The 19,857-nt window shown below is 38.1% G+C and overlaps 1 protein-coding gene across 2 annotated transcripts; it reads left to right on the forward strand.

Annotated features, from left to right (window-relative positions):
* The first annotated feature begins 294 nt into the window (after positions 1-294).
* LOC137390031 (dystroglycan 1-like) lies at positions 295-18,237 on the forward strand. Of its 2 annotated transcripts, XM_068076256.1 has the most exons (11): positions 295-433; positions 3,906-3,991; positions 7,820-7,980; positions 9,236-9,869; positions 10,825-10,894; positions 12,702-12,729; positions 13,330-13,452; positions 15,090-15,323; positions 15,688-15,887; positions 15,991-16,219; positions 16,706-18,237. In XM_068076256.1, exons 3-11 carry the CDS (start codon positions 7,834-7,836, stop codon positions 17,654-17,656), a joined length of 2,616 nt encoding a protein of 871 aa, XP_067932357.1. In that variant the 5' UTR covers positions 295-433; positions 3,906-3,991; positions 7,820-7,833; the 3' UTR covers positions 17,657-18,237. The 2 variants fall into 2 exon arrangements, with proteins under 2 accessions (XP_067932357.1, XP_067932359.1); XM_068076258.1 differs by lacking the exon at positions 3,906-3,991.
* Positions 18,238-19,857: the final 1,620 nt, after the last annotated feature.

Raw genomic sequence — 19,857 nt, forward strand, 5'->3', positions numbered from 1 at the left:
AAATCTGTTCAGAGACTAAAAATGCAAATGGAATAAATCATTCTCAACTAATGAGCTGTCATCGATCGGCAAGTCAGCAGGTCATGAGACATTCAGATCATTGCGTATTACTCCCTTCAGCCTAGCTAATCAATTATAGCCTTTCTAGCTCAGTTACAAACTCGGGAGTTGTCCTTACTGCAAGTCTGCAAAGGGGTGTGTCTTATCAGAAGCGAGTGACTATTGGATGCATACGCAATCAGCAGTGCATTCAGGCGGTTTTTGTGAAGCGTGTGTCAATATAGTATGGGTGTTTTGGCTCGTGGGACAGCTTGACTTCTCATTCTTCAAAACATCTGTCTATAGAAATACTTGCTCAGACTTCTACTTTCATCCCGTTGCTTTCTCCCTTGAGCCGAGGAAGGACTCACGAGTCGCCAAATCATTTCTACTGGTAAGATATAGATTTTTAAAAAACATTTTTGATGAATATCTTTATTACGATAATGACAACAGTGCTAGTAGAGCTAGTAGATGGTATTTGCTTTCAATGGTATCGGAGCACTTACATCGTATCATTGCGGAAATCAGGCATTCAAGGAACAGCTGAGGTTTGAAAGCTGAATGTGTGCGACACACACAGTGTGATTCATGCAGAAAGAAAAGAAACGCAAATGTTTCAAACTAACAGTGTACTCTGCATGCGAACTAATCACTGTAGAATTATGGCTACAAGTTTTTTTTAGGCAATCTTTTTGAATCACCCTGTATGATTATAGATGGCAGCTGCCAAGACCTTTATGAATTTTGGGCTAAACTATATCATGAACAATCTTTCTTATTTTTTTATGATTACTAGTGCCTTGGCTGTCCGGCGTGCCATGAGAGATCATCAGGTGTGGTAATAAAGTGCAGATAATAAGTATGTGCACAGCTATTCTAAAATAATAGATGTGAACAATTAGTGCAGATGGCAGCGGGCTGAATGTCATGAGTTTGATATCCTTTTGAAGCAATCTATTTTCCAAACCTGTATTTGTGGCTTTGGCAGACGGATAGACACAACTCTTATAGCAAGAATTATTTTGCCCATTAAATCACCAACTTTTCATCATGATTGTATCACAAGGTTGCTCTTCCTGACCATTGAGCGCTCCGGTACACTTTCTTTTGTTTCATATTTGAACTGAAAAAGATATCTTGAAGGTCTCCTGGTGTTACTCATCAGCTGTGCTTTGTCCATCAGATGCCAATCGTGAAATGATTCATTGTGAAAGGAAGGCAACTTCCTATGTCTTTTGTTTTAACTTATTCTAATGATCACAGCTATAATACATTTAGAGATTACATTATTTATTTATAATACAAAGGTTGAAAAAGTGCTATAAATTGCACTTGATAGCATAACAAGGCCTGTCTATGGCTCAATGATGCGTGTGTTTCTGATATCCCTCTTATATTAATTTAGTGATTAGTGTTACTTTGTTGAGTCAAGCATTGCAACCATTATGAGATAATCAGCTTCTAACAGCTCATGCAAAGCATATGAAAAGACAGACGAGATGTCTATGCAAATTTTTATTACTCATTACTATATTTTCTTAAACTTTGCTAAGAACACGTTTTGGACTGTGCGATCTTGCTTGTTATGATTTAATTTGAGTTACAACTAATGCAATGGAAAGAGCATGAGGCGAGTTTCGCGAGCATTTCAGAGCGTATTGATTTACAGCTAGCGTAATACTGAAGTAGGGGAGATAAAAGGCAGCTCCAGCTGTGATGTTTGATATTAAGCTACAGTAAGAAATTCCTCCAAATCTCCCACCTACTGTGGCGGCGAAAAGCCAAACGAAGTATTCTGCGTCTGCGGCCACCTTATGCTTCGCTAGGACAAAATCTGTTTAGCCTAGTAACATCTGTGCGCGCAGAAGGACTATAAAGCGAAGAGGGAATATGTCCACTTTTCACAGCTTTTATTGTTTGTGGCACATGCTTTAGTCATTTGTACCAACTGTCTGACGTTGTTATTAATGCATTACCTCATTAGGACCGAATTATCACAAATTAGTTCCTAAGCAGGTTCATAACTAATAATTCTCGGTTTCACTTCTTGATGGACAAGCAGCTGGCTATATGTATCATTTGAGCTTTATAAATATATCGGAAATAGATATCGGTATGTTCTACAATATCATTTTCACCTGTCTTGCTCAATCGCAGCGTTGATCTCCCATTAACACTAATATTTTCTTTCACGCTGTTACGATTTCACTCAATCGCTATGTTTTCATGCTTGAAATGGGTTCAGAAATGCTTCACTCCGAATCTTATAAACAGTAAAATCCGAATACATTTGACGCCATTTTGCTTCTCTAAATTTGTGCAAAGGCATTCGCTGTGAAAAAGCGAGTTGACTTTAACAAGTTTGTTTTTAAGGATGCGTGAAGGAGCATCGTGAGTCTTGGAAAGATCTATAAACATAGTAGAACTCCGAATAGTTGAAATAGTAGGGTGCGAATTTGTCGGCAGTGAGCAACTCCAAATCGATTCGAAGCACGTAAACACAGTTGATATGTAGTCTTTGTGTGATCTGTACCTGAAGCGGCTCTTGACTTGGCCTGTTCTATCAGCGCACGAGTACTAAAAACAATACGTTGTACCACAACATTTTTAATCCTGCTCTTATCATAGCCACAGGGCATGCTCTATCCCAGAAAAGGGCACCATCACCTTGCGCTTCAGGTCCGTAAACTAAATATTTACTCAAAATCTGATCGAAGGATTTCATTCTGAAAAGAATAATTGGTGTTGTCTTAGGACCCTGCATCGTGTCTCGGAATACAGACTCTACACTCGAGTGTACCAGTAGCTCTTCCATCTCGTTAACAATAAGAGTGCAAACAAACAGCCAGCTATCAGACAAACTGTCTCTTGGCTTCCATCCTTTTCAAAATTGTCGCTCTTGCATCCCCGACTCAAGATGAGCTCACACAAAATTTTAGTGGATTTTATCAGAAAGTATCGGTGTTTTTCTATCATTTGATTGTTCTTGATGTTTGAGGTGATCTTACTGTCAGGATGTTTCGAGATTAAAATCGACTAAATTTGATTGTAGTTAAAATGCTCAGATCAAGTGAAAGTGCAATTATGATGTATATAGTTGTAAAGAGACCGACAGAATAGAGACGCGTAATGCTGAAACTTGAAAGCAATAGCCGATATCAACTATAGCAACGATAACAACTTGTGACATCATTTCCATGTACTCTTTTTTGAGCATTTTAATTGCGATCAAGTTTTGTCGATTTTTATCTTGAAACATCCTGGCAGTCAGATCACCTCAAATGACAGAAAAATACCGATACTTTCTAATAAAATCTACTTAAACTTTACGCAAGTAGATCTTTAACAAGCTCCTCACGAAACTGCAATGAGCCATAGAAGCTGAACTGATCTCCAGCATGAATTAACTTTGTCGGAAGTCTATAGCTTTGGCACCTGAAGGAATAACAAAGCTCTTGAGAAACCTTTAAGTAAAGTAGTTTATAAATAACATCGTTGGCTACATTTTATGACAAGTTGCATTGTGCTTACATAATCGCTCGCTAGTGATTTGATTAAACACAATGTTGAGCTCATTCATAGCACTTTACGCGTTACTGATACTCTTTTTATTCATTCAGGTCTTTTTGCCAAATGTTCAGGCTGATTGACTTTTCGCCTCGCTTCTCCGTAGTGACCTATATAGACGACTGGCTAGCGGAACAGTTCTTATGCAAGAGCGCACGAAAACCAATATAGTTTTTCAATTATCACCCAATTCCACGAGTGTTAAACAAACTCGGCAAGCTAATTAAAGACAGTTGTTAAATTCTATCATGACACGTAATTGAAAGATCTTAAGATTCAGCTGTATCTTTTTTCAGAAACTTCTTCAGTCGAACCGCGTCTACTCTGAAGGGATCAAGAATTGGTCAAAGGAGCTGCTCGTGGTTTGAGAAGATCAAACTGGGTAGGGGTCTAACCTTACGCTCCATTGTTATGGCATTCCAATTGTCTCATAGCAATCTGACACTGGAGAAATGCTTCTCCGTGTTTCACAGCTCGTACAAACATTCTGTACCGACTAATGACAATAATTTGATACTAAGCCCGAATAGTCTCGCTGATTATTTTGCTACCTGCACTAAATATCTCTGTGTATATAAATGAGTTTTTAGTTTCAGCCAATGAAAACAATTAGGTAGCCAATGATAATACAGCAGCTCAGGCCTAATTATCTCCCTCATTCATTAGACTGGAGAAACGAAGAAGGCAAATCCTTGGGGTTACCGCCGGAGGCCATAGACCAACTCAGGATTAGCAAAAGTTGACTGTTAACATCAGTCCACTGTCATTATCCTCTTCATCAGTCCTTTTGTCCATCTAATGGTTTATCAGTGCTCTTTCTAATTATTTCCTATGCAAATGGAATTAATTCTCTCTTGAAGGGGATTGATCAACTTCCTGAGCTTGATAATTGTCAAAATGAAACAATTGCAGCTGCTGCTACCATCCGGATACATCTAGATATATTTGAGTGTCAGAAGAGTGGGTTGTGGACTTACGGTTGCAAAGCTGGCAGTTTGAACTCCATTCATGACCATTTTGGATGGCAAAGGTTGGCGCTTCGTACATACCCCGCTAATTGTCAACGATTGAAAGATTTCACTTTCAGCGTTAATTTACTAAATATTACAAAAAATCTGCTACTATTATAACCTGGAGGTATCAATGAGTCAAGTTGCGATGCCTCGGCGTCTCTACAGGATTTCATGTAGCCCCATACATTAACATAACTTGTAATTGTGACACGGGACATGCCAAGACTTGATTACGAAGCAGCACGCTCTCAGAAGTGACCAGGCGTTACATGCATATTAGCGTAACCAAAGTTATTGATGAGATTAGTGTCAATTTTTTACACAATCTGGTGACAATGTGGGAGGCTGATATGGCAGGGCAACTACATTGAGTTGCATAATGACTCGGCCAGTTAGACATTATTCATTGCACCTAATACTCTGTAATTAAGATAATTTGATACAACGTTTTAAAGCATCTGAATGCAATTATGGGGCTGGTGAATTGCTGCCCGAGTGTTTTACTAGCCATATACTTAAGAACAGGCGGTTCATTTTTACTTTATGAACAGAGCTTATTGCCTCTCACGCCGTGACAACTGGTTACTTCCTAATAAGAACCTGCAAGAAGTTTTCAAGCAGCGGTGTGTGGGCGGAGCAGCTCCATTCTCATTCTTACCTCATACACAATTGCCCAGAGCAGTTATTGAACGCTCTGCCTGCTGCCAAACCGCACGCAATCCCGTGGGCACTGAGAACTGTGAGAATGCTCTGTCCGTTTATTGCTATAAATAATCTCATAATAAAGATTGTAATTTCACCAGCCAATTCGCTGCCTCTCCATCTAGGTTATTTATTAGAATAGGAAGCTGTCATACCTTTTTCTAGCGCCAACTTGCAAAAGCGTTGAGTTCTAATATAGAATATATTAGATGTGACAGGGTAGCTTTAGGGTAGTAAAGTTATACATTTAGCGTTGTGTGAGGACATGATAATCCTGTCAGTTAACTGGCTGGTTTTGTCAGACGAGCGAGCGCATCCTTTGTCCATCCAATATCATGCATTCTATTCTTTTGAAACAAAACACTTCAAAAATTTTCTCCAAAATGACTCCTCAAAGTCTTTGTAATGAGTAAGAGTTAAGTGCCTGAAGCAGAGCCGTAATCTGATAGGTTGGCTCGCAGTGACATAGACATGAGACGATTCATGCTATGCGGTCCTGAGTATAGTCTATGCTAAGGGGCCTAGGCTGTAGGAAAACCTCTCAACAGGCTGTGAAATGGAACTCTGGCTATAGTCAATGCTAAGAAATTCTAGCCACAGTCTGAGCTAAGGAAGCTGGACGATAAGAAAACCTGTCAACAGGCTGTGAAATGAAATTCTGGCTATAGTCTGCACTTATAAATCCTAGCTATAGGCCATGCTAAAGAAAGCTGGATACTAAATAGCTGGTGCTAAAATACCCTGCCTATAGTTTGTGCCAAGGAACCCTGGCTATAGTCGTGTTAAGGAATGCTGGCTATAGTCTGTGCCAAGATACCCTGCTTATAGTTCGTGCCAAGGAACCCTGGCTATAGACCTGTTAGGAAATGCTGGCTATTAATAGTCTATGGCTAGGCAATTCTGGGTAGCTGTCAGTTTACTCAACTGAGCATTCTCATGTCAGTCTGATATCTTGAAGGGAGTCTCAGCCTTAACCAACCTTCTATGTATCAATTTATGCTTGTTTAGTGAAAGCGGATAACTGCTCAGGCCGTTTGGGCCGCTGATGACTAATTGTGTGAAATTACATGGAATTGTGGGCAATGCGCACATTCTTGGCCAGATATCAATTTCCTCATGCACTACACAAACAACAAATAAACCTGACTCCTCGTGCGGCGTTCCCAGCTCAGGTGTGATGCATTATTCAAAAGGAAAGCCTTGCATATAGCACTTTGCATGGCTAGATGGCAAAATCACTTAGCAACATGCCACGTACATCGAGGCATCCCCGCAATGGGAGTCTCGTGTGCAAAGGTTCTGACCAGACAGGTTTCAGAATATAGCAGGTGTGATATGCTGTCTACCATATGCATAGTCAGTGTATATGTATTTATGCGCTGTAAACTACACAGGCCGTGGCTAAACCGCATCACAAAACTTAATTCAGCAAACTATGCTTTGGAACTGTTTCAAGCATAACTTGGCAGAAGTTTATCATTTATTTCCATATTATTATTTTCTGTTTGCATCTGTCAAGCAGCTGAATATACGTTTAGGTCTATGACCCTGCATCATATATTGTTAAATACTTAAAAATACAGGTCCGTGTCATACATTTGTAAATATTTCTATGTCTATGTCATACATTTTAAAATACAATAGACATTGAGTTTTATGTCACACCTTTCTAAATATTTTGGACATTCCGGTCTATATCATACATTTCTAGATATTTGGAAAATGAGGTCTACATGTATACCATACATTTCTAGATATTTGGACAATGAGGTCTACATGTATACCATACATTTCTAGATATTTGGATAATGAGGTCTACATGTATACCATACATTTCTAGATATTTGGACAATGAAGTCTATACTGTACATTTCTAGATATTTGGGCAATGAGGTCTATACCATACATTTCTAAATACTTAAACATTGAGGTCTATGTTGTATGGTTTTAAAATTTTGAGAGCACTGCATGTGGAATCGAAGGCTAAACATACACTAGAAGCAACGCTTCATTATAGCATGTAATTACTCTATTGATTTCCGGGCAGTCACTGTATTCCCTTAAAGAGCCTCTGATCACTACGTAGCTCTCTGATATCTAGTTACCGGTTTGCTTCTCAACTTTAAACTCATATCATCTCGACAGCTTATTTCCTAACCAATACGCAATTTTAGCCAAAAATATAATCAATATCTTTCACAATGGTTGGCATATATTTGTGATGAGTAGGTTGTTTGTATCCATCTGTCAAATCCTTTATCTGTCTCTATTCATCTAATAATTACTGATGACTTTTTAAGGAGAACATTTGCTAGCTGCTAGGGGTGGTGACAAGCGTGTACCAAACTCGGAACAAGCTGGCATACGGTTTCCCTGGCTAGATGTAAACTGATAATGACTTTTACATTGTTCGCTGCAGCTTCTGGCGCCAGTTAAGTCAAAACCTCCTTAAGATCTCAGGTTAGAATTTATTTACTAGAATGCGCTCGCTGCAGGTGGATGCCTAAAGATGGATCAGCCTTTGAAACTGGTAGTTGCTTTGTGGATGCTCCAATGTGTTTGCGGAACTCTTCCTTTGGATGATGCCAAGGCAACTGTTAATCAGCTGTTCACATACAGTCTGAATCAGAATGACTTTGCTGGTCAAGAACTCACGGTGAGTTGAGCAATAAGAATCATTTTACTAATAAATAGTGATAATAACTTACTATCGTTTTGTACAGCAATTTTGGTTTGTATATAATTTACAAATGATACCACCTTGTTTCGTACCATCTACGTTTATATTTAGAACAGTAGATGCTCTCTTACTGCCAGACATGTTAACTTAACCTACTAACATTTAGATATGTTAACTTAACTTACTAACATTTAGATATGTTACCTCAACTTACTAACATTTAGATATGTTAACTTAACTTACTAACATTTAGATATGTTAACTTAACTTACTAACATTTAGATATGTTAACTTAGCTTACTAACATTGCTGGATTCATAATACTGAATGGTTTAACTTCTTCATACATCACAGATATGCTTTAACTCTCAACTATCAAAGATCTATTATCCGATATATCCAAAACGTGATGATTTTATTTTGCACTTACCAAAAGATGTACTCAAAAGTTGTAGTGCTAATTATTTTAATCTTTTGTCAAAAGAGATACAATATATACTCGCTATGCGTAGAACTTTCAGGATTTTTTTGTATAAATTTTGTTCTTGCGTTTCTGACAGGCATGGCAATAACTATCTATTAATTTTTTTAAAGGCTCCATATGTTTTAATTTTAAACATTGCATTAAAAAGTGCTCACCAAGTTAATAGAGATTGTAAAAAAGTATAATAAAAAGTTTAAATATCTACTTATCTTTTGTTTCTTGTCAGTTTCATGCGTTTGCATTCCTCAGGCTGTTTTACCATAGTCTGGAACATCCTGAGAACTGCAAGCGCATAAAACTGACAGAATCTAGAAACAAAGATATTCTAAGCAGACATTTAAACTTTATTATACCTTCATATATACAGTATATATTAGACAGTTCACATTAAATGGCAACTCTCAAATGCTATGTTAGGTAGGCAACTGTACTTGACGAAGCCCGATAGGAGTGGTAGCATTAATAGCTGGCTGCATAGAAGATGATTTCAGATAACTACATCAATTGTTAACTAATTGAGCGCGGTATGCTAGGCTTACATTGTCATATTATTGACACCTTTGCAGTAAATTATTTCTCTGTTGAGTGCAGCATTGTGTGACAGCTTGCGATCGGAATTAGGTCTCCGACACTTTTCTTAAGTTCATAAAACAAGAAAACTAATATATATAGGCTAATATGAGTGCCTTGATTGCACTGTATATCCATTTCAACCATAAAAAGCCATCATAATATACCTATGCGCAGGTAAACGAGGTGGGAAAATCGGGACTACCGTCGTGGCTGGTGTTTGATAGACACAAAAGCCGACTGCTTGGCGTACCTGGCTCTCAAGACAAGGGCACCTACATCCTGTCGGTTAACAATGAGATGTTTGCTGTCACTGTCACGGAACCAACGAAATATGAACTCGCTCAGCCAGTCAATATAGATGAGCCAACCGTATGCAAGTCCCATGACTCCATCACCGTCGTCTACGTGCGACTAAATGCTGATACTGATTCTATGATGCCTGCTGAAAAGGTGAGATTAATAGAAGACCTGACAGCACATCTCTCCCTCAAAGCAGACCATATCTCTGTGTCAAAGCCATCGGATTTGTTGGACCCTACTCACGCTCTTGTTTCCGGTAACGGAGACATTTCTTCCTCTGGTGATAGCTTAAGTGCCGTTAGTTGGCTGGTAGGATGCGGGGCGGTGAAGACTCATCACATGGATATCCTCGAGAAGCTAGAAAGTACAGCTAAAGATGGCAGCATGGGAAAGGTACTGAAGACTGGAGTGAGTGGATGGCAGGTACAAAGCAACCAGCCAAAGGTTCTCCCGAAAAGACGACTGAAGAGGCAGGTTCTGGTAACAGCAACTCCTACACCATTTATTGGTAAGTCTCTATAATTGGTAAAGCAATGATCACAAGCTAAGCCCACACAGGCGTTAAATGCTGCCTAATGAGTTGTGAGCAAAGAAGGAAGGCAGCTGGACCGAGCTACATGACAATTACGTTACGTTATTTAACAATTTCGCTACACCCAGTTCAAGTTGTTAACATGCCTAATTGTGGATGAGTAATTCATTGAGCACTCGTTTCGACGCAGTCTTGTCTAGCACACTCAGGCCTGACATGTGTCCAACACTTGAAAATGTAACAATACAATAGCAGAACAAAAGTCAATAGCACCATTAATACTTTCTTTCATTTTATGCTTGCGGCAACCATTATACGAACATTGTTATGGCGAGTTGGATAAAAAACTTCTGCTTTATTCAATTGAACTTCAACAAAAGAGATAATAATTATGTCTGCAGAAATACATTCTTTAAAGCTTTCAATCGCCAGACCTTCTCCGAGTTTGACCGAGAAGCATCGTTATTGTTGTTATCGTATGACTTTGTAATTCGATACACTAACGAGGGGGACAAAGCCCTTGCAAGTGTTCATAATCAAACCAAGCTATCTTGTTATTATCCTTAAATCCATCATATATACATGTACATTCATTGTCTTTGTTCCTTAAAATCAAAATATTCCGTAATTCTTTTCAATGATAAAGTTAAAGCTGCGATTATTGCGTGACATTCCTATGCATTGTTTGATAAGTTTGGCTTAGTGCACCGGTCAGCTTTGATTTGCTCACGCTTTCTATACTATCTTGAGAAAAGAATAGAGGTTCCTCACATGTGCACCACCCCTGTTTTAATTTGGGTTGAATTAATTGAAATCAACTCCAAGCTTTGGTAATACGTTTGATTTTGTTGTAGGCCATAAACATGCGAGTGCTTGTATGCCAGCCCTTCTTATGCCATCTCACACATCAGACATCTTTTTGTGTTTGTAGAAGACAGCACAACTACCACAAGGACGACGGCTGAGATGACCACAAAGACAACAACAACAACATCAACACCGTAAGTATAAACGTGTGTGTATAGATGCAACAGTTACACTTAGCATTTGTGTAGAGCATTTTATAGGCATTGGCAATCATCTACACACTAATGTTTTCTGTTACATGTCAAAACATAAATGAGAAGCCAAAAATCCGGAACAATAGAGTGGGTTGAACCAAAGTGTTTTAAAAGTTAGTAATCTAGTAGTATAGCAAAGGAGTCGGCATAGTGAACTGATGTAGTAACAGAAAGTTGATGAATGGAAATATATAATAGTGAATGTAGTATGTTGGTGTCTCGGAATGGAAAATGATGCTTGTCATATCTGTGGGAAGATAAATACCCTTATTCTGGACATAGTTATAATAATGTGCTCGTAATCAAGTATGGATATAAATACAGTAGTTACTACAGACTATTACAGTTCTTAGTTATCCTAAGACTGGTAGCGGCTGCCAGATTACTAGTAATCATTTGCTGTCAACTCTTTTTACTTATAAATGTATATTCATGGGATATGTACACCTGAAAAAACTGACTATGGTTGTGCTCAATGGAAATTGTACCAACAAGAGGTATTGCTGTTTCTTTAGAGGCTACAACCAAATGGTATTTCTCCTGTATTTATTACACGGATGTTTCAACCTTTTGTTAGGTATTTTCAACTTGCGAAAACCTTCGGTCGAGATATATAGCCCGAGTTAATATATAGCCTAAGGAATTACAACAGCAACATTTTAAACCTTTCATAAACCTGTAGAACTCTTCCAGACGGGAGCAAACATGATTCAGGGCCATTTAGTACACATAAACTCAGTCACAATTCTATAAACATGCCAGCAATAAATTCTATTGATCGTTAATAATAACATAGTTGCATATCATGAAACACAGGCTATGCATTTATTAATGAATACAGTAGCTGCTGTATTCTAACCAGTATATTATTAGACAAGGTTTATGTCCAATAATTGTTTAACAAGCTGAAAAGGCCCAAGCGTTATTGTTATTATTTCCACAATGCACTTGTCTGATGACAGGCAAAAGGCCTTGTGATACAAGCTATAATCATACTGCAGTTGCCAATAAAGTCTGCTCCCAGAGGCTCGATAGGCCCTTTCAATGAGAGTCGATAACAGAAATAATATTTGGGCTCGTTCAGGAAATATGGCAAACTAATAGCATCTAACACGCTCCCTGCGGTTCCAACAGTCATAGAAAAGTCACAAAAGTAAAACACTCACATGTGCCATGTGCGACCATGCGCACATACAATACCGGTCTTTTCTTTGTGAATCAATTTTTGTAATGCAATTACAGATGTCTTTGCCTTAATCAACTCAACATGGGCAGAAATTTCACAGTAGAAAATTGAAGATCAGATAGGCTTTGAGGTTCGTTATTGGTGAAATAATTGAATTGGATATTTGAAGTCTTTAGCAGGTCGAGATTCTCCTTCGTGTCGACTCTAATCAGACAGTATTGAATCATCTGTAAACCAGTTTACTGTCTGTAACACGAAAATTTGCGTTCTCCATCATCAGTTTTTAATTACATATCCAATATCTAGGCCATTGATCGTGAAGGGCGTACATGTTAGTTACATTTGATTCAGATGGTGAGCGCTATTCAACGCTGCTTTCTCTAATCTTAACTGATGGTAAACCTTGATCTGTATCGTCAACTGCTCAGCTCAATCTGCATTCCTTCTACCTAATTAAATGTACAATCTGAAAAGATCTCGTTTCTTTTTGAAGGTTTTTTCTCACTCACGGTTTTTACGAACTCACTATGTCTTAAAAGGTCTCTTGTATTTTTGTAGGAGTCCAACTGCTCTACCAAGCCCGGCGACGGTAAGTTGAGTTGGTTAATCTAGATTCTTGAACTCCCCTTTAAATGATGACTCGCAATGTACCTGTAGCCTTTCTATTGGCTCTATTATTTCTGTAGATTCACGAGTATACCTACTAGAATTGTACAGGCAAAGGGTCTTTTGTTGTTGCGAACAAACAACGTCGAGTGGGTAGTATTTGAAATATTGGCTACTTTTGGTGATAAGACACAATAAACTGTGGTGCAGTCAAGAGAAGCTCTCTAGCAATCCTAGATTGTTTGCTATAGTTTTAGAGGTCAATTTGGGTCAAATAATGATGGAGATTACCAACTGCAACTTGAATCTTTACCGTTTTTTGATAGTACTCGAAGTGGCTTGGGAGATGAGCCCGCTAGTGAAAGCCTTTTCTCTCTAACATAATGCAGTTTATTGTAAGCTCACACAAACATTCTGCTCAAATAAACTGTCTTTCAAATCTCACACAAATCTCAGGTAACACAGTCCTTAACTCGTAACGTTTTATAGCGACAATCCATTAGCATACCTCGATGAATAAAGCTGTCACTTTTATAGACTTGTTAAAAGTAAGCATAATATGCATGACTTTTCTGTTTTACAGACAATGACGAAGCCTGAAAATTTACCGCCAGTGTTGAATGAAGAAATCCTGGTCTCAGAGCTGTCAGCGAATGTGGGAGAGCTTGTAAGGTGGCAGCTGCCAGATGGTCTCTTTACTGATCCGGTAAGTAAAACGCTAGGGACAACCCTGTTGAGGTCCTCAGAGTTTAATCCCATTGGTGGTGTCATGAAGAGCAGTTATTCTGTCCCTCACGGTTTGGATATTATTGGAGTTTCTATCAATGTATGAAATTGAGATATCACAACTAAGACAACAGCCAACTAGTTGTTAATTACATCTTCATGAGTTTCAGAAATATTTTCCTTATCTTGTCTTTTTCCTTGACCCATTTAATTCATAAAAACCGAATAACGCCTAAAAAACTAAATAACATCTCATAATAGTATGGTCCTTGATTCGTTACAGGCGGTATCTTTGCTCTTTATTTATTAATTCACTATCCTAACTCCTCTGCAAAACTATTAGATTACCAACTTTCAAAACACATTTGTTCAACTCACTTAATACTTCTTGATATCTGTTCATTTTTTTTTCTTTTTGGCATGTAATCAACAACATTTTTTATGATTACAAATGCCAATAAAATTTATACACTGTACATATATAAATACAAAAGCTTTTGAGTTTTTATGTTAGTGAAATATTGGTCATGTACACTACTGCCAAGATCATGAATTATTTATAACAGAACATAATTCACAATGCATATTTACAAGTTTGGCTCACCTGTTTTAAAAAAATACTTTACTGCAGTATCATTGTCACCGATGCCAAGGAATTTTACAAAATACCTGCAATCTATTCTGATGCAAGTATCTGTGAATATTGAACAGAACGATCACTACTATCTCGCGCCTCACATCTGCCCGCATCTCTTACTGTATGCTAATAACTGTGTTGAGGAGTTGTTCCTACCCGTAGAGTGGTTTCCCATTCGTTATTAACTGTATTATCTGTTAACGAGTCTCAGTGGTAAACAGAATTAGCTGAAAAGACTGCCAAGCAAACAATAGCGATGGGGTTGTCAATAGAATCGCGTGATACTCCTGACAGTTTACACAGCATCATGTACTACTGGTACTACTAGTATAAAAGGCAGCCATCCCTCTCTGGCAACACTCTAATAGAGCTTATAAATTTCAATCTCTAATCGCTTGGCTTATTCTCATTGACACGCTCACCTAAAGTTCCTTCCCATGTTGATCTAAGTGCAATGCATTCTTGTAACATGCACAGCATAGGTCGTCGCCAAATTCTCACGCAAAACTTGGATTCGCGTCCAACTTTGTAAATGCAATGGTAATTGCATACTCTGATTATCTGAGTTTATCAGTTCATCTCTTTGCTTAGTCATAATTCTGGTAAAAATCACCATTATAGTGGGTCACATAATAGAAACAAAATTTCCGAAAGGATCTTGTAGCTTTTGAGCTAGTACCTCCACGACCTTAGATATGTCACCATCAACAAGACACATACAAAGGATTGATACTCAATGGCCTTAATGATACTTAATTCTATGCACTGCTATTATGTAACTAATTTCAAGAAAATAGTCTATTTTCCTTCCTGAAATTAACAAAAAGGAGCCCAAGATTTTTGCTTTCAAATAAGGGCTTGATTTTATACTTACCTCCATTTGAGCATGTGAACATTCTCTTCATATATTGTATAAGACAAAGCCAGGTCGACCTTTATATGAATTTAAATCTAGTTTTTTTCCTTCCATTCACTTGCAGGAAGGAGAACAGCTGACTTACACTGTAGAAAGTAGTGCGGGCGATGGTCAAGAGCGCTGGACATTGATCTACTTATCAAATGAAGAAAGGAGGGAGCTAGTGGGCATTGGTAATGAAGCTCTAGAGAGTACAGGAGAAACATTGCGCCTGACGGCTACTGACCCCTTTGATGCCAGTAACACGGCCACCATCCAAGTTACTTATATGCCATCCAAAAAGAGCCAGCTTACTACGGTAATAATCCTTGTTCCAATGTATTTTGGTGGGCTGGAACTCAGTGAGATCCACCTAAATCTTTTACAATGTTGTTGTACAAAAAACAAAAAAATTATTTCAAACTCTGGGAAATGTATGAATTACAGCTGTGCCAAAATGAGACATGTCTATTTTGAAATTCATGTCTGCTAAGCAGTTTGAGTTACAAGCCATCTCATCTTGTTCCTAGGTTCTGTTCCTAACTTGCCACAATATTATTTGTCATATCTTTGAGTCATATACTCCTATGTCATATTCTGGTGCAACTGGTACTCGGGGTTGTGCGAGCAACTCATAAGGTCATAGACAATTGAAATATTTTACAGCTATGGATCATTTTTAGAAATACACACTGAGCATTAAAGAAGACACAGTGTTGAGCCAACCTGCAGGCCCGATTTATATAGCTCTAACGTTGCAAGAGCAAGGGTCCTTCAAGAGCATCCTAACAGAGGACGTTGACCGCAGTATACGGGGTACAACGAAACTTGTTGTGGGTGACAACATGGGTCGTAAAAACACATGTCCTCTGAGAAAAAATAGGTAAAACTATTAAAACAATGCTAATTTTTCCACCTTATAAGGCTATGTCACAAGGTCGCACAGAGGGTCGAATTTAATCAATACAGTGAACACTCATTTCTAGGCAAACTCTAGAGATGTTGGAAGAAATGAAAGGACAAAATGTGCCTCTTTATGGCAGCGATAGCGGAGCATTGCACATCTCATCGATTGACTTCGTCGAAAGTTTACCTCCCTGCGATGATGCTAAACCAACAGTGAACGAATATAAAATATCTGCTTACAATCCACTACGGGTACAGCTTGGAGAACTTTATAAGTCCACTGTACCTATTGATTTATTCATGGACCAGGTAGGTGGCTTTATCTCTATATAGATAAATTTTTTCTTAAGGGATACAGCTACTGTATAGGAAGCGACAGGTCATATATCACCAGTCGAATAGTTGATCAACTATGGCTGATACAGTATGCCAAGCCATCAGCTCTATTCAAGTGCTGTCACCGTAGCTGAAGCCATGTGCCTCAATTAATTCCCAAAGTTCCGTTTGTAAAAGGCAGGTGAAAATTGGTTTGCAAAGATTTAATCACCATTGTTATCGGGAGATGAGTTCATCACGCATGGCTCTCGAAGACAGACTTTCATTTTCTACATTGATGGGAGGCCGTGCACTCTTTCGCATGTAATTAATTGTTTTTTGCAGCTAATCAGCTATGCTAATCGGTGTTAACTGTTAATTAAATCTTTTGGGGTCTTTACAGCGTCAACCATGTCTATTCAAATTAATAACAAAACACCTAGTCTGTTGCTTGTCATGAATAATATTGTATGTTTGTAGGAAGATGGAGATTTGTCTAAGCTTCAGATGAACCTGTTCGTTGATGGAAAAGCAGGGTCCGCCAATTGGATCTCGTATGATACATCTAGTAGACAACTAAATATCTTGCGGTGGAGTCCATTTGACTACAAACCACAATTAGAGTTTGTCGTTGAGGACTCTGCAGATCACAAAATAACAGCGGAAATTGAGATACAGTTAGAAGACAACGCCAAAGACTCTACCAATCTTATCACTCTCAATATTCAAACTAACTATCAGCAATTTGCCTCAAATCTGGATTCCCAGGTTGAGCTCTATAAGAAGATAGACGACGCATTTCCGAATTCAGTTGTGAGCTTCAGAGGGGCAAAGTCAGGTTCAGTGATCTTAGAGTTCTCTCTCAGAGAATCAAGAAGTGATGGGTCACTCGAATGTGACACAGAAGCGCTACAAACATACATTGATGTATTGTTCAATGACAACCGTATCAGTGATTCATTTGTGGATCTATTGAGTCCTTACCAAATAAAGGAGATTGATTTTCTACCAATGGGATCTTGTCAATCAGCTATTTCACCAAAATCAGCTAAAACGTTGGAAGAAGTAGTAACACAACCAAGCAAGCAAGACAACACAGTGACCATAATTGTTATCGTTGTGTTAGTGATTGTCCTCATAGTAATTATTGTCGTCATTATCATATGTGTGAGAAAAAAACAAGCTCAAAAAACTCCTGGAACTGCGAGACAAAGTAGTAGTGACATTGAGAAGCGAGTGCCTGTAGTGTTAGATGAAGAAATGAGATCTCTTAGCAGGTCAGACAATGAGCCGCTTATGACTGGTGCAGATGAGAACTATAAACCAACTGCGACGCCTCCAGCATACCCTGGCGAAGACGGTTATCAACCCGATACACCACCTGTTAGCGAGCCTGACGATGAACAGAGAATTCTTGATAGATCACCGTAACAATATAATATATATTAGAAAATACAGCTTTTATAGAGATTAACATGACCAGTATTTGACGGTTGATTAAGCCATTCATATAGGCCTACGGAAAGCTTGCTCATCCAAAATCGATAGGCAGAATTTTGACTTTGGTAACAGTTGGCAATGCTGCACAGAGATGAGAGACAAAAGAGGCACCAGAGAATTTTTAGATAGAATGAAAGCAATGATATTCAAGAATTTGTTTGATGAAGCTCTTGTATGTGAATATATTTGTAACGATGATCTTGACTATACCTCTGGCACAAGAAGTCCGAGTTTGCCAAAATATCTCTTTGTCGAGTTTAGTGAGACATGGAATGTACCGTGGATTATCTGTGGTTACTTGAAAAGACAAATCAAAGGCGTTGTTGTTGTAAATTTATGTGATACCTGAGATCTATTAAGTGTTATTATCTATCGTATTACCCAATTTGTACAGCTTTTATTAGTACTCATTGCCAAGGATTTGTCTGACCAGTTTTGTGTCACTCGCTGTTTAAAATATTAGTTTATTTTTTAATAAAACAATATAACAATAAATCTATGGCTATAATGGTTTTCATTTTTATGTTGTTCTTTAGAGCAGTCTCAAAATGTGATAATATATTTGCTACTTACACGCTTGATCGTATGAAATAGGAAGAACATAGGTCATGCACCTAACTTCGATACAACATACTGCAAATGAATAGACAAATTTGAAAATACTACTATGAATAACAGAAATATGAGCATATGCACCAAGTAATATAAGTTCACTCATGGTGTTGTGCAACTGTCATTAGATCTGAACTTCAGTGCAGTCATGAGCTCACAGTAAACATTGATACTATCTTACATATGTTCAAGCTTCTCATTTAAGCTTTCAAAGCTATTTAATTTTTGAATTGAGCTTGCTTCAATTTGAAATTTTTCTTAGCACTTTTTTTCAGTGTGTAAATAAGCCTTAAAAAGTCAACATTAGAAATTACTGTAAGAGTCCTGCCACCCAATGACGATAAATAGCACTGTGAACTTCAATTGTTCCAAGGGATTGATTTGATAGATGTAATCCCTGTTTTTTTCTTGCCGATTGTTTTCCACCTCAGAGATTTGACCAGAACTTTATGAGCAAAGGTAGCACTGTCGATCGGCTGAGGCAGCAAAGACATCGTTTCAACAACGCAAAGTCTTAAGAAACTAGTTTTAAAGCGCATAAATTACATAATTTTTTTATTGTATATTTCAATACATCAGAGTCTTGGCTTTCGAATGAGCTATTGTTTGCCATGGTGAGACAGACATTGGTTGGTGTTTATAGGATTTCCCTAGAGCTCTACCGCGAAAAAGTTTACTGGCATAGTCTCGAAAATTGTGACATCACAATTCTCATATTCGTTGTTGTGTGCTCTTACCGCTAATTTATCAACTGTGAAAGTGATGATAATGACGCTAGTGGCAGGCGAAGGTAGGACAACTCCAGAGAACCAATGAAGATGACAAAGGAATCAGTGTCATTAGTTCTCCATGTACATATTATTACTATGATAAGTACCTCAGACTCCAAGAACCATACTATATTTTCCGGATGACATTATGCACTAGCTCTTTATTTTTAATGTGGTGTAAGGGTGATGACTGAGACTAATTAATTTCAAGCACTGCGTGATCTCGCGAAAGTGTGATTAACATTTAGTCCTAGGGCCACGCAACCGCAGGTCATAATTTAATCGATGTGATTTTATTACCTTTATCAACGACAGTACATTTATTGAAGCATAATTAATTAACCCAGAATATGTGTTTGTATTGGTCGGGAGGGGGGGCGTTAGCACGATCGTGGGCATTGTTGATTATCTAGAATCTTAGTTTATTATTAGCGCTCTCCGGGTTTAACAGCACCGATTGTCACAGAAAAACGCAGCCTCAATGGCAGCGAAAGGGATCGACGACCTAAGGCTAAATGAGAATTATGACGCCACATTTTGAGTACCTGAACCAAGTTTTTTTTTGCAGGACGTACTTTTGACATCCCGTTTTTCATAGTTCTATTATTCTTTGTGTATTGAATATAGGCTCATTCGAAAGCCAAGACTCTGATGTATTGAAATATATAATAAAAAAAAAAGTAATTTATGTGCTTTGAAGACAAACTGGCTATATTCACTTGTTATTTTTGAAAAGCTTTTTGTCAGTGA

This window comes from Watersipora subatra, chromosome 3 (assembly GCF_963576615.1).
Source record: "Watersipora subatra chromosome 3, tzWatSuba1.1, whole genome shotgun sequence".
NCBI lineage: Eukaryota > Metazoa > Bryozoa > Gymnolaemata > Cheilostomatida > Watersiporidae > Watersipora > Watersipora subatra.

Excerpts from the sequence above, each read along its gene's own strand:
- LOC137390031 (XM_068076256.1), top strand. The coding sequence starts at position 7,834 with ATGGATCAGCCTTTGAAACTGGTAGTTGCTTTGTGGATGCTCCAATGT. Across the intron at positions 10,895-12,701 it reads ACAACAACAACATCAACACC|TCCAACTGCTCTACCAAGCC; the intron begins GTAAGTATAAAC and ends TTTTTGTAGGAG. Across the intron at positions 16,220-16,705 it reads TTGATTTATTCATGGACCAG|GAAGATGGAGATTTGTCTAA; the intron begins GTAGGTGGCTTT and ends GTATGTTTGTAG.